Source organism: Bombus pyrosoma, linkage group LG3, assembly GCF_014825855.1.
Source record: "Bombus pyrosoma isolate SC7728 linkage group LG3, ASM1482585v1, whole genome shotgun sequence".
Classification (NCBI taxonomy): Eukaryota; Metazoa; Arthropoda; class Insecta; order Hymenoptera; family Apidae; genus Bombus; species Bombus pyrosoma.
Genome location: NC_057772.1, coordinates 2,712,465 through 2,727,703, shown reverse-complemented (window position 1 = coordinate 2,727,703; position 15,239 = coordinate 2,712,465). Strand labels below are relative to the sequence as shown.

Below are 15,239 nucleotides of genomic sequence, written 5' to 3'. Positions count from 1 at the left end.
TTTGCTTTCTTCCTTCTTTCTCCGTTTCTCTGCGACGTTCTCTACTCGCTACGACCGTAAATTACGTTTTTGCGGCAGAGCAACGCGCCACGGTAACCGCGGTCATGGCGGCGGCTCAAGAGTAGCTGCATCGCGATGCGCACGTGCACCTGCGCTCGTTGCCCCGGCCACTGCCAATGCGACAACCAACGCCCTGCTATCTTTTATTTCTACCTTTTCCCCCCTCCCGTATCTGCCGTCCTTCCTTCTTGTTTACGAATCTGCTTGTTTACGGAAGAGGATACAACGATCGATTAATTACTCGTAATCGTAACGAGCGTTGTCTGGCAACCGGCTTTCTCGATCTTACAAAGCGGAAAGTAATGTGCGTGAAAAACGAAAAATCGTAGGGCAACTTTGAGAAAACAATCGTCGCGTTAATCTGCGTACGAAACGAGTGGATCGGCACGGTGTATCTCGGAGGATCGATCGTCGTTCTCATTAGGAGTAAAAAAATAAGATTCGAATGAGCGGAGCGAAGACGAGAATCGAAGAAGCGAGGAAGAAAGTGGAGATTTATTTGGTCTACTTCGGTCGTAAGAGTAAAACACGGAATGGAGCAGAAATGAAATTACTCGTGCGTGAATCTGGTGGACATGCGCGATAATAAATGACGGACGAAGATCGTTTTTGGTCATATCGTGCCGATCATCGTTATCCGTGTCCGTATTCGTCGCGGTAATATTCATGCAGCTGCAGGTCAACGTTTTTTTGCGAGAATGTGAAAGCACCGTCCGAAGCCGATGATCTCGCGAATATCACCTTTCTTGCGACTCGTTCTTTCCAAAAGATTCCGACGAGAGTTCGGTGAGTTTTCTGGAACGCGATCGTCCGTCCGGCCTTCGTTCGTCTCTCGCGCGATGCCTTCTTCGACGCAGGACCTTGGATCGCTTTGAAATCCGTGCAAACGAAACGTTACGCTTACAACGATCAAACACCGTTCGTTACCGATCCTCCGTGACCGAATTCCACGATTCTTCGGCTAATTCCTCCACCCATAGATGTTAATCAGACCGTGTAAACGTACTTACAGATTGAGTTTCGGCCAATGATCCTGCTATACTCGCCGATAATCAACGTGCTTGGCTGAAAAGTAAATGCACATGCAGCCGTTTCTTTACGCTCATTGCCGGTCGGCTAATGAGTAAGTAGCAGTTCGAGTCTGCGGTTAACAGTCCTTCTCTAATCTCAAGACGAAGCAGCACGAGCCGGATATTGTTCGTAATCCAGTTTGATGGTTATGGATGTTAATTACAACGTAGATGCCGTAATCGTGCCACGGACCAAGAAGAAAAACACGAGCTGATATGTACATTGTCGGAGAAAAAGGAAAAATTTATCGTTGCGAGTTACGACGAGTCTTCTCCACCATCCTGTACCGTGGAACCGACGTTCTTATTGAAATCTGACGTGTTACGCTAGTATCGACGAGTATCTATCGGTACCTTGTAACATTAACAAGCTTGGTAACGAAAGAGACGAAACTTTGCAAGAAAATGTTAGGAATTACAAGTTGTCGCGTTATCCCAGATGACGAGAATACAACTCGTAATTCGCCTGACTACCAATATCGCTCGGTTGGTATGTTATTGCGCGAGATAGCTCTAGTAGAAAATTGAAAAGGTCGCGCGTTGCGGTGGCTCGCGCATTCCGAAAAGGTGGCAAAGGGTGGAAAAGGTGAAACAGACGAGAAGGAAGTTAGAAGAAAAAGTTAGTGGAAAATTAATTAGCCGGTGTGCAATCATCCGGCAGCGTATACATTATCGCAGAGAAACGAAAGAGTTCTCGGATACCGACGCTTAAGTCGAGTTCCTCTTTACCACCTCGCTCATCGACCAATGAAGCAGTCCGTAATAGCGGACGAGCTCTGGCAGACGTAATTTTATTCGCATTAGTGCATCGTTTGGCCATTCTATCGTCCTCTTTCCTTCGCGGGCTCTTTTCGTTCTGTCTCTTTTCATTTCCCTGACTCGCGGGAAAAGAGGAGACGCAGCTAGAAAGTAGAGCAGCAGCGAGGGGAAAAAATGTGCCGCGCGGCGTGCAGCACACGCGGGTTAACGAGAAAAAAAGAAGAGACGATCGCGTCGCAGGAAAGTGGATGAACGTGGTGGCATTTTGTTGGGAAAGTGGACTGCTGGGATAGCGGATCGTCGAGAACGGTTTCGATTTCATCGGCAAGGGTCTCTTATTTTTCTGAGACGGGGGGCGGACACGGTCCAGTTTAATTCTCGCACGACTCACCGCGGCAAAGTCCTTTACCTCGACATCCACTTACGACATTTTTCTAGCCGCTTTTCATTCTCGGTTCGAGAATATATCGTGATCCATCGAATATTTTGTTCGTTCGTGAGAAAGATACAAATTTATTAGCACTACTACGATGTTTCTGCTGGATCTATCGCATCGTCATTGCATTAATAATTTTGTTGAGAATTTTGGATCTTTGAAGCCGAAATAATGTTATGGGAACGCAAAATTTACGCTTTTAATTAATGTTTAAATAGTTATACATTTATTTAATGGACGATCTCTGCTATATTCATGGATACATATCTGCACGCGTCTCAGCACTTTCTTCTATACCCGTCTGTTAACCGACGACTCTTCCAGATGCTTCTAACGATTGAACAGTTTACATCCATCTGTTTTTGAGATACCGCGCACACACATACTCCCACACACTGATACTCACATACAATTAAATATTCTTACTGCGCGTTTAACCTAATCCAGCACAGAAAATTATACGTATCTCAACAAATTTTTACAGTTATCGTTCTGCGTGCATTATATATATATATAAATATATGTATTTTATTAAGCTTGAAACGATGGAGATCGAGTGAAAGTTTAAAAAATGTGTCAGAAACGATCCAGCCTGCACCGAGTGAGCGTTAATTTCTTGCGAATTCGTATTATCGTATGCGAGAGTCTTGTCAATGTTTCACTCAGCGAAGAAGAAAGAGAAGTTTGCTCAGAAAGTTTTTCGCTTTACGAAAGAAGTAGCGATCGCTTGCTCTACCGATCGCTTCGCTAAATAAGCATTCGTCACGAATGTTCAACCAACTTGGCAAGTTTAATACGCGCGATTTCAACCTTTCCATCTACGTCTTCCGGGAACTTGTCTTCTCCGACAAAGAAATTCCACGGTCGGATTATGTGTAACGCTCGTCCGTGTGATGACGCGCGCGAGCTTTTAACGCGAGGATAAGAGGGAAGAACGAGGGTCCGAACGAGGAATCGAAAGAAAGGACGAGTCGAAGAAATAAAAAGTTTATCGACATGGAGGGGGCTTGATCACCTCCGGGCTTCGCCTTTCGGCAGCGACATTTATTTCCGAACCGCCTCTCGGGGGCGTCGAGTAGCCGTTGAATGAGAAACGCGATAGTAGCAGGAAATGATAAATACAGGGACGCAGAATTTCGATGGTTTCGATCGCGTTGCTAATGGGACCAGTTCTGCTTATCGATCTCTAATTTCTTCTCACCTTGTGTCGAATATCTTTTGTTCGCGTCTTTGGTCCTAAAAAGCTACCCAAATTAATAACGTAGTTTCGCGGATGCAAATTAATCGCTGTCGGTGTATCCGAATTTAAAAACTAAATTCACCCGAGCCGGCTGCCTCTTCTTCCCTTTTCGCTGCGGCGATCCCTTCGATTTTCGCGACGATCGAAAAGACTGGACATTTATTGTAAATTCTTCAGCCGTGTTGCGTGTACGATGGAAGATGGTTTTCGAAATGGAAATCGAGAGAAAGAATACGAGGACAATGCTCTCGTGTCGTGGTGGTGGGTGCATCAATCAAACCGATACTTCCCGACACCCTAGAAAATCGCAAATCGCTCTCACCGCGGCACGGCTTTTATCTCAGACAGGAGAAAGTGCGTTCCGCGGTGCACGCAGGTTTGTTCGTCGTGTGCGCGAACCCAGGACACGTTCCTTCGTAGCCTCCGTTCGCAAAACGGTTTCGCCTTCGCGTGTCACGTTGTTTCGCGGTCGCAGCTTCAGCGTCCGACAGTCGCACGATGCAAAAGCGTATTGCGTCAAACTTTGGCATTTCAGAAGAATAAGTTCGTTAACGAGTTCCATCGTTAGCTTTTGCCAATCGAACAAACGATTGGCTTGCGTAACCAAGCCGAGAGAAATTAAGCATCGCGATCCCAGCCACTCGTTAATCGATTGCTCGGAGAATAAAGGTGTGACCAGTGGGAGTTACGATCGTAGTCGGTCCGAATCGACGTTGATCGTGACGGATCGATAAATTTTCATTGGTATCCATGCCGTCCCGTGAGTCGTAATAATCCTCGTTGGAATTCCAGTTGTTCCCTTTTCGCGGCGTTACGTATCATAGTCGAATCGGTATCGCGAGAGAAACGTACGCCGTTCTAACTTGCAACGCAGTTCGCGTATGAAAAAATTGATCTGTGCCAAATAATATACACGTTAAACGTACGTCAGGAATTCGCTTCCGCTTCGATGATTTTATTCCTCCGTCCAACCCATACGTTTCTTTACGACATCGAAACGATGATCGAAGAGGAACATCAAAGGTAATAATAACGTATCTTGGATAACCATCGGTTGAGTGTACGCAGCAGTTAGCAGTAGGAAAGAGAAAGAAGGTTTTTCAAGCGCGAATCTGCTTTCCCTGCACAATCGACGCGCGGTCAACGCTCTCGTTAGCAACGAAGACGAACGTGTATGTAGGAGCCTTGTTAGCCGCGGCGATAAAAGAATAAAGAGATTTATGCGCGGCCCACGTGGCTAGCTCCGCCTCTGGTTCAGCTTCCTGCAGCCGAAATTGTAGTTCACGTGCCGCCAAGGGAACGATTCTCGCGTGTGGATGGCTTCGATCGCGTGAAACGCGTTCCTCGACGCGATGGTTACGCCAGCAAACCGGCCGCGTGACAGAAGTGGAACGTATTCTCGAAAAATCGCGGGTAAAACAGAACAGCTCGTCGTAAATCGTCGGTCTCCGGTTGCTCCTTTTTGCCGGTTTGTCATTAATTTGCGATGATTTGAGAAAACTGGGACAACGCGAAACGAGTTCCACGCGTGGCTCTTTCAAGTCTTCCAACTCGCGTCAGTGTCAATAAACGAAGAGCAACAAAAGCCGAGCCGTTGGAGCATGTGACTCGGAAAAACGCGATCGAGACGAGACTGAAAGAACCACGAGCTCGAACCGAACGATTCACTTGATCGTAACTAGAACAGCTTCGAACGTTCTCTCTTACACTTTCGTTCGACGGGACGAAATGGTGACGACGCGACGACAAAACACGTATCTGACACGTCTCGTTTTAACGAAGAAGCCGGCGAGCTCGGTCGATCATGAACGTAACGTTAAACAGGATGCAATCGCGTATCGATTATCGAGTATAATCGTAGATCGAGTATGTACAGTTCGCGCGTGCGAACGTTGTCAATGATAAGAAATAAGAGGGATCGCGATAAAGGCAGGTGATGATCAGCGGCGAGCTAAAAATTCCGTGTAACCTAATTATAAACCCACGGTGCTTTCGTCGTTCCCCTATATTGATATATCTCGGGGAAAAAACCTGTTTGTGATTTAAATGCAGCGAGGCGTGTAATTATTTAGGAGAGCCGGGGCGAAAACGCGATTCAGTTGTACCGGATGAAGAAGCTGATTTACATAAGCGAAATAGAAAAGCGTATTGACATCGTGGTTGGATGGATGCGACAAGAAGAAGCACGGAGCAGGTAACTTCGTGCCACTCCGCAGGTGCATGTCCCGTTTATCGATCTTCAATCTCGGCTCGCAGGGTAAAAAATCTTTATAGAGAGACCGTCCGGACGACTATAAAATAATAATGGGTGGTTGAAACGCCCACGCGTAGTCCCTAATAACACGTGGTCTGGCCTGTTTTTTTGGGAACGCCCTCCGGAGTACTCATCCTCGAGAGCTCGTCCTGGATGGATAATGCAGGCTCGAGGGGACGATCGCGGTCGCGCGACGTGTAATTAAAACCGCCTCCAAGAGGATGCGCGTCTCCGTACACGATTCGCTCGAGCGAGACAGCAGAAAGGAGAGAGGGACCAGCGAAAAATTGGACACTCCGGAGACTCTGTAATATTCACCAGGTCCTCGAGATAATCGGCGATCGGCCACGATCGTCTATCGCTGTTCCACGAACCTAGATATCGAGGAATGCCCTCGTCCTCTTCGTCTCTGTCTCGCGACTGCCTGTGCATCGTAATCTGACGCGGCGGTGAACCACGGTAGCCGGGACAACGTCGTTCGGCTTTGTTCGCCGTTGTAACCGTTGGAAAATAAAGTTGGATGTTGATGGAGAGAGAGGTTTAACGAGGAGGTTGCCGGCTGTTTCTTTCTGTTTTTCTTTTCCTTTATTAGTTTCCAAACCGATTTATAAAGGTCTCTCCAGCCGGTAGAGCGCCTCATGAATACGAATAATTTATAATTAATCTAGGATTGGGTTTTCGAGAATAACGCTCGGAAATGAATGGGTCACGGCGTATGCTCGGCCTCGCCGGCGCGTATAATGCGTTGCATAAATGCATGGGCGCATGCACTGCGTGTGCGCTTAACATAGATACGTATCTGACAATAAGAAACACATCGACACGCCGACGCACCGTCACGCCGCGCCGTCGCCGACGTGACAATGCAACCGACAACCATACGATGCCCCTTACAACCACACGCATCCCTTTTTTCAATTTACTCGGGCGGCAGCCGTCATCCCGCTGACGTTGCACCCTCTGCTCCAATCCCATACGTCCTTATCGAAACTTTAACTTAACGAATGATACCGCGAAAATTCATCATCCACGTTCGAATACATCGACGTATCGCACATCGGTACCCGTTGATTTCCAATCTTGTTCGGCGTTCGTTCGTTTATCTCGACGCGGTTTATCACCGATCGAAGAGTCCGTCAAGATTTTTCTTCGTAACGCGATAACAGCAACCGCGTTGGATCACTCGCTCGGACGAACTCTAAGATTTCGGGAATTAATCGTGAAACGTTTCTGAAAGACGAAACGATTTCGAACACCCGCGCACGATATAAACGGGCTCGTCGCCCCATTTTAGATGCCTTATCGCGTATCTTATGACTCAGCGGGTCATCATCGTAGGCTGCCTTTTTAAGGTACGGATAACAGAAGGTTGATGACCGTTTCTTAAACTGGTAGTCGGACGTTTCTCTCGTTCGTTCGCTCCGGAACACGTGCCACAGACGCACGAAACTACGTGTGGTTGCACGTGTATTTATCCACTTGTAATACGTAATTCCGAAAATCGGTGATAAACGCCGATAAAGTCGGATAAAAGTTTCTCGATCGTTGGACGACGATGGTCAACGCAAAGCGTAGCAATTAAAGCGCAAGAAATTGCTCGTTAGCGAACCTGCGCACAGACGCCAGCAATTTTATTATGATTACACGGTGTCCATGATAGATACGTATTCGTAGCTCGCAGGCAATTAACCCTGTATCGTCGATAATCGCTTGTCCTGGCGCAGCGTGATCCGAAAAGAAGTCGAAACTATACGATAAATATTTTTATTCGATGTAACGCCGGTTGGTTGAGAAAAGAAATGCAAATACCGTGCCCACGGGTACCACCTGTCCGTCGGTCTTTATTTACGCAACTTTCTCTCGATTTTACGGCCTCGCTGAAATTAACCATTAACGCGCCGATTAACATAAGGTCGATACTGTCGCTGTACAAGCCACTTTACACGCCGCGCGGACCGGTCGTTTTACCTTTACCTACTGTAATGGAAACGTAAGTGGATTCTCTCGTGACAATGTTACTCGTTAAAGAGTTAAGTGGGTGTCGGTCGTACCTTTACATAGTCCTCGCATCTACGTGGTTGATCGGTTCATCGAGCTTCGAGTAACGAGTCGCCATTGCTAGAAAGTGGTCTCGAAGGAAATATGAAAGTCGAGGCGTTCGTTTAAAAGAAGTAGTTTGTCTGCGCGTAAAAGTCAGATTACGGGCGTTTACGTGGTTTCTACATTTTTAAATCAATTTAGAAATTGGTGAGAAAAATTTTCTATCGGAAGAAAATATCTATTCCGACATCGAGATCGATAGGTATCCGGATATTTTGTTTCCCTTTTATTCGAAGAGAATTTCACCCTCGTTTCACTCGCGCTATAACGTAATGATAGAAAGAGCCTTAAGGAGCTTATTCGGGCATAATGACGCGTTATAATTGAACGAAACAAGCTGGTTTCGAGGACGTGATTTAGCCTCTGAACCATCGCGAATCATCGTCCAGACCGAAGTAGTAAATTTGAAAAATGTCTTCACCTTCTCCTCTCTGTATTTTTATTCGATCGTCATTTCCTTCGAAAGATCGTAAAAGCAACGGGTTCCTCGATTCCGTTCGACATCCAATTGCACGTGGTCCGGATACTCGCCTTAATTTTTTGTTCGCCACCTAATTCGTATTTTGCTACGAGAAAGCAACGCCGGTTTCGTTTTTCTTCTCGGATATCGTTTTTTCGTCGCACGAAAAAGATCAATTGTCCGCTAAGGCTATCGAGCGCAGGATGTAAAGAGGAGTATAAAAAAGTAATCAAATGATCGGTTGAAACTCGCCCGTTGTATAAAACTGGCGTATGGCGCCCCTCGAGCTCCGCTCATTCGGGCATTATACATCATGTATTATACATGGTCCCCCGTATCTCTTCCCATCCCTTCCTCGTATCTTGGTCATTGTATTTTAAGAGCCAATTCTACCATGGCCGTTTTGCTTTCTTTCAGATCCGCACAGCGCTGGAGAATTGGGATGGCGGTACCTTCAAATCGGGTGAGTGTACGCTTTCATCAGATTTTCTTTAGATACTCGAACCGTAATGCGATAGCGAGAGAACGCGAAGATCGCAAAGAAAAATGTAAATCGCGATAGGTCGTGGTGTCTTTCACGAGGAAGTCTATGGCGAGACCAAGTCGGATAATGGAGTCGGGGAAAGAACGTAAAAAAGCCGAAGGATTCGATGGTAAATCATTGCCGATGCGCGAGCGTCTGTTTCGTGATGGCGAAGACCCCACCTGACGAAGAACCGTGGAAAAGAGAGAAAAAGATAGGAATCCTCGAACGGAAATAAGTTTCGTAGGGAAGGTAGCGAGATGATGTATCGCTGAATCGAATCATTTCGAAGAAGATTTTGGACGCGAGGTTCTCGTTCACGGTTATTCCATCATCGCGGATAAATTTTGCATGCCTTTCCAGTGCGTCTCGTATAATTAGTTTATTCTTTCTCTCTCTCTCTCTCTCTCTTTCTCTTTCTCTTTCTCTTTCTCTCGCTCACTCTCTTATGTTTTGTATCGTCGATCATCCTCTTAAAATGGGTCAACGAGCTCACGATTTAGTCTCTCTCGGGACGATCGGAACGAGCCGAGAAGAGAGAATTTATCGAATTCGTCAAGCACAGTGGGTATACCGACTTCGATACGGTATCTAATTGCCTCGTTCGGTGTGTCCACCAGGTGACTTATTCCCTGGCTCGTTTTGGAATTCTTACTGGGAATACCTGGAGAGTTACGGCGAGGCCAAGAGGATTCTGGACGAGCTGAGAGCATCCGAGGACCCCCTACTGCACTTTCTTAGTCTTAGGCAAGCCGCGGCCAGGCATTCCCCATCCTCGTTGCTTCTTCTACCGGTAAGTTATTAATAGCTACATGAAATAGAGACACGATGTTTGCTTGTAAGCGATCGAATTATCCCGACGATTAAGTCGAACCAGCTCGAGAGGAACAACACCTCGAGCAAACGTACACCTCGAGAATATAGATCCGTCGAAACACACCGATAGGTCGACACGAATATCGATAGGATCCTCGGCTCCAGCATGAAATATACGGTAGTTAGTTAGCTCGACCAGATACACGGTTTTCACTTTTTAGCACACTAATATATAGGGCGTTAAAGTATCCGCCGTTTCGCCGTATACGTACAGCGACTAGTGGAAATGTTTGAACGCTTACCATAGAAAACTTTAAACTTTTATCCTCCATACTTTACGCGTTATAAAAATCATTTCGAAATCTCGTTAGCGTTATATAATCGCACTCGACCGTCGCGATCGAGTATATCGATAACGTAGGAAAGAAATACAAACGATATTCGTCAAACGATCGAACAAATAAATAAGCAATTAATTGTAAGGTAAGGAATTGAACAAGTACAGGTACTTTCGCGAGCCACTGTACAGTGTTACGAGCACGTTGCTGATATACGTCTCAAGCGAATTCTGGCGTGGATACGTGCGTAATTAATCGCGCGCTCGTTAATTCTAATTACGCTCATTCGTGGCGAAAAGGAACCGGCGTTTTTCCAGCCGCAGCGCCTTTGACGAATTACGTCGAGGGCGTTTTCTCGCGTCCGAGAAATCGACCATGGTAATTGACCTTAACGATCTCGAAGCAATAACGAGACCTCCCCCCGTCTTTTTACCGCCTCTCGAAGAACGACGAGAGATCGTAGTCGTGCTCGCGCACAGTGAAAGTCCTATCACGCGGCTGGTGACGCAACGGTGTACAAGAACATCATCTTCGGTTAACCTTTCGAGTTCCTGCCGCGTCTGCGGACAGACAAAGCTGTCGATGTTGCCGATCGGATCACCTACCGATCGACAACAACGTCCACGTACGTGTGTATCATCGTTCCGATAACTTTCATTTCGATGATCGAACACGTGACATCGCGCTGGTTAGGTTTACGCTGTACACCAGCACAATCGCACCATTCACGAGATCCAAGTTCTGCGTCAGTCGGTTTAGGCATTTTATACGCACGATTTACGTGCATTTGGCGCAACGACCACAGAAGAAGAACGTATCGTACATCGAACGAACTTCTTACTTCTCGACGAGCGGATGTTATATTCCGGAAGGCGCGCTCCTTAAGCCACACAATACGCAATTTCCAAGTGTAGCATTAACGTGTCAAACAGTCTGTTGTTTAAAGTAGCTTACGAGCTAATTTAGCGAATTACCAGTGAAAATTGCTCGATCTGAGCGAAATATCCGAGCCAAATATACCGACCGAACAGATAACTCTAACTTACCCTATATCAAGGTACGTACATGTATCGCAGGAATAATTAGAAGGAAGAATATGGGTTTTAGCCTCGCGGTGCGTCGATCGTTTTGTGCGTGAATCGTCTTAAGAAAGATCGAAAGTGACGCGCGTAAGTTAGCCAGCGTCGATGCGGGGCTGATTACAAAATCGAAAAAATGGCAAAGTACCCCGGACGGGGTATCAGTGTGCGGGACCGCGGCATGTGTGAGATGAGCTATGTGACAGCTTATAACGGGTGTAATGATCGGACGCTTCGAACAGCGTCTCTCGGTACGATGGAATCGACCTCGACTTTAACGCCCGTTGAAATATAGACTCGAGGCTTGTAAGTCACGCAGCTACCCGAGTATCTTGGCGTATACCTAATGCTCGTAGCACGACGATCAGGCCTCTCGGTAAATGTGGTTTTGTCGTGAATACTTAACGAGCAACATCGTTTCTCCCTAATATCGCCATTGCCGGTATCGCTCGTTACTTTTGAAATTCGCACCGTCCAACCAACTTTTCTCCAGTAAAGTAAGTACCTCGATGCTCGGCGACCGCTTGATGGGAGAAAAATTCATTAGATCGCCGAGCACGATTCTCAGATATCATCTATCCTATCGTCTGGTTGCGCTAATGTTGATGCATTCGCATCGATCATTCCGATTTTCCATGCTTTCCCTCGCGCCGCAGTATCCACGTAATTGAAACTTTTCCCCGGAGCATAGCGGATTAATCGCGTTATTCGCTATGAAATTTCACCTGCCCGTCGAAGCACCTGTAGCCACCGCGGCTAGTACCCTGCCTACGCTAAATGTCCGGGTAGATTATGCGATGCCTTGTCACACGTGGGTGTCCCTGGCACTCCGGTACTCGTTCGTATCAGCTCCCCGGGCCGCGTCACCTTCGTTCCCGTTTTGCTTTGCTCGCTCGATCCACCGGTTGCAAATTCAAACTTACACTTTGCTCCATCCGTACACGTGTCTTACCGCCTACCGCGTTACAGAAACCACCCTTCGATATCTTACACGCTCCTCTATACCACGAGTGTCTTCGATCGTGAAATCTTTTTCGGCTATTTATAGCTGTAAACCAGAGATTGTCTCGCGAATTTCGTATAAAGTGTTCCATAGGATACGACGTAATACCGTAAATAACGTGCTCGATCGTAAGTACAAGGGGTATATAAAGTGGCGATCGTTATTACGCGAACAAGAAATTACAAAGAGGGGACAAAACATGGCCAAGTTTCGTCGCTTATAAAATTACTCTTACGAATTAAGAAGAAATCGGCAAACTTCCGTCACATTCTGAGCTATCTGTTCCCTAGCGAGCCGAAGCAAACGAAATTCTACGCGACGTAGAAAACGCTTCGATTCGCGAATCGAGAGAAAGCTACACGGTGTTCTCTGCTTGGTACGCACCTGCGTTCGGATATACGCGGCCGAGCAAGCGCTCATTGTTTCTCTCTTCTACCTTGGCGTGTTGCAGAACGACGAGTGATTTACGAGGTGCACTCGTCGTACGCCGGTAATACGTGCTTTGCCCGAAGGGGCAGCGAGATAATTTTGTGAAAGGTGAAGCCTGCGGGACGCGTACAAATACTTTACGATCTAATTGATTCGGTTAGCTATATTGTCTCTTTCTGTCGGAGCTTTCTAAAGATGCGCGCGTCTTAGAAATATATAGCCATCACCGTTGTTCGCGCAGACCGTTGCACAAGTCGCGGAAATAGTTAGGAGTATTAAAGCGAGGAATCATCGTGTAGGCAATTAAAAGCGTAAAATACTAACGGTTTCCCCTAGCTAGTGGATTATAGCCGTACGCAACAGACGGAGCGATGCTTCGCGGATGATAAACGATCTTTCGCTCTCATCGATGGTCTCGGCGTAAAATTCTGACGTTAGTCGATGCTTCTCGAACTGTGGAAATATACTCGATGTATTATCGCAGGAAACGAATATGAGCGGCTGCATGATCTCTCTTGCGTTATAAGAATAAAAAGAATCTTTGATTTTTCACTCGGGGATATCTCGAGAATTCTCGAGGATTCTTATCGGTGATAGTTCGAATTGCGCAAGAGTCTGAAACGGAGATGGTACTATTGGTTGGATCTTTCGTTCCGAGTTAATGGAACCCATTCGAGCTAACAAGGAGATACAAATATTCGATTAATGGAATTACCCCCTTTGCGCGTTCAAACGGGGATTAGGAAGATTGTCAGTTTATCGCGATATTTAATGTAATTTCCTTTTTTGTTTCTCTCTTTTTCTTCCTGCCTCTTGAATTATTTAATATTCCCGATAGTTTCGCGGTATAACGACGATACGCTTGGACGATGACAACGACGCTAATATGGTCGATCAGGTAACCGAACGATGATAATTGACAGCCTTGTGCGAAGAGATTTACACAAAGTTGCTTGCACACAGCGCGATGGGAGTAGCAATCTGGCAAGTTGGACGAGCTAGGGTCTTTTTTCTTCCGTTCGAGCGTGGATGAAAGACGATTTGATGGGCGATAAACGCGATAATATAAGGGACAGTATGGCGGACCGTTTAAAGACGAGCAGGCGCGACGCGATACTCGGAAAAACGAGCAAATCGGGCCCGGTTGCGACCGTAGAGAATTTACTTTGCTATAAATTGTGTCACTCGCCGCGACGCGACGCCGGTGTCCGTACGGAAAATAAAACGCCCGTCAGGTAAATTAATTAAGCTCGGCGGATCGTCGTGGCGCCGTTTAAAAACCGAGAATCCGAAGAAGCGATTCGTACGAAGTAGGAATTTATCCCATCTTCGAGTCGGATGAAAGAAACAATCCAAGCTGCTCGCGAACTCTTGTTTCATGCAAACGCGGCCGTGTTTGTCTCCTGAATAAGCGCGCATTCCTCTCGGTGCCGCGCATGTTCCAACGATTTTGCTCGATGATAATTAAAAAACACAACCGGTAACCTGTTTCCTGAAAGCGTCGAAGCGCGTTCACTCGTGACTTCCTCCCTCAACGACGTACCGGCGTACGTACCGGCCTAAGGAGACGCTGTTAGACTTGCACGAGTAGAAACTGCGTACGCAGGTACGAGCACGAAGGGACAATGTTTCTCTCGGCGCGCCCTCGACGACGGTCACGTAACGCAAGAAGAAAAGGAAGAACTAGAAGAAGGTTATTAGTGATCGATCCGAGCTTCGACGTCTGGATAACAAATTGTTGCCGGACCAGTTTCTCGAATTCGAAGAATCGTCGCCAAGTTGTAGGAAAAAGATGAGAAGAAGATGGGACGAGGTGGAATACGAGGCAGAGGAAGACCTACAGTGACGCGCACTTGCAAGGTCTCCCCGTTTCAGGCCGCGCATTCCTCTTATTCTTCGGAATTATTATCAAGGGCAGAGCACGGTATCGCTCCTCGGGCTTAACCATAGCCGAAACGGATCTCGCGACGGTTACAATTCGTCGATCCGAACGAACCGGCGATCAATTGCGTTTCCGGGGATATAATTCGGCCGAGTGCGACGAGCAATTTTCGCGTATCGCGTACGCGAGCGCGTTTCTCCATCGTAGGTGCGTAAATCGCCGGGCAACCTATCAGCGCATTGCTATAAATAATGCAACGAAAGCTATTAGTCATAGCTGGTGATCGCGCAAGAAGCGTCACCGAAGTACGAAGAAGCGGTCTGATCGATTCGCCGTAAAATCGCGTCGCGCGGTTCGGTAAGATTCGCTGTCAGCGGCGTTGATTTTCTGCGCGAGTAGCACGATGCTTCGAATCGACTCGCATATCGAAGAGATCGCATTGGCCTTAGAAAAGTTAGAGGCTAGCGTGTCCTTGACACCTCTATCGACTCGATCGGTTTTTTCACTTTCGTACTTTCTATTTCTTCAGGGGCAAAAAATGATGAAACAGTTAACGGATAATTGAACCGTCCGCTGGGAGAACTGGTCGAGTCTATCGAGCGTGACATCTGTCTTAGAAAAAGCAATAAACGTTACTTACACGTAGGGTTCGCGTGTATGCATAGAGAAGAGCAGCGCATAATCGACGGCATTATTTTCTCGCAAATGGAGTAATTACGCGGTATGCGTCGACCGGATAATAATAACATTATTCGTACGAGGAATAATCACGGGATAGAAGTGGCTCGCG

At 46.8% G+C, this 15,239-nt stretch overlaps 1 protein-coding gene across 2 annotated transcripts in view; it reads left to right on the top strand.

Moving 5' to 3' along the window:
* Positions 1-15,239, top strand: part of LOC122566393 (rho GTPase-activating protein 20-like) — a 177,965-nt gene that overhangs the window by 44,245 nt on the left and 118,481 nt on the right. For both annotated transcript variants that reach the window (XM_043723585.1, XM_043723584.1), the window contains 2 exons: positions 8,797-8,842; positions 9,523-9,695. In XM_043723585.1, the coding sequence (XP_043579520.1) occupies positions 8,797-8,842; positions 9,523-9,695 (219 nt within the window). The remainder of the gene's footprint in view (positions 1-8,796; positions 8,843-9,522; positions 9,696-15,239) is intronic.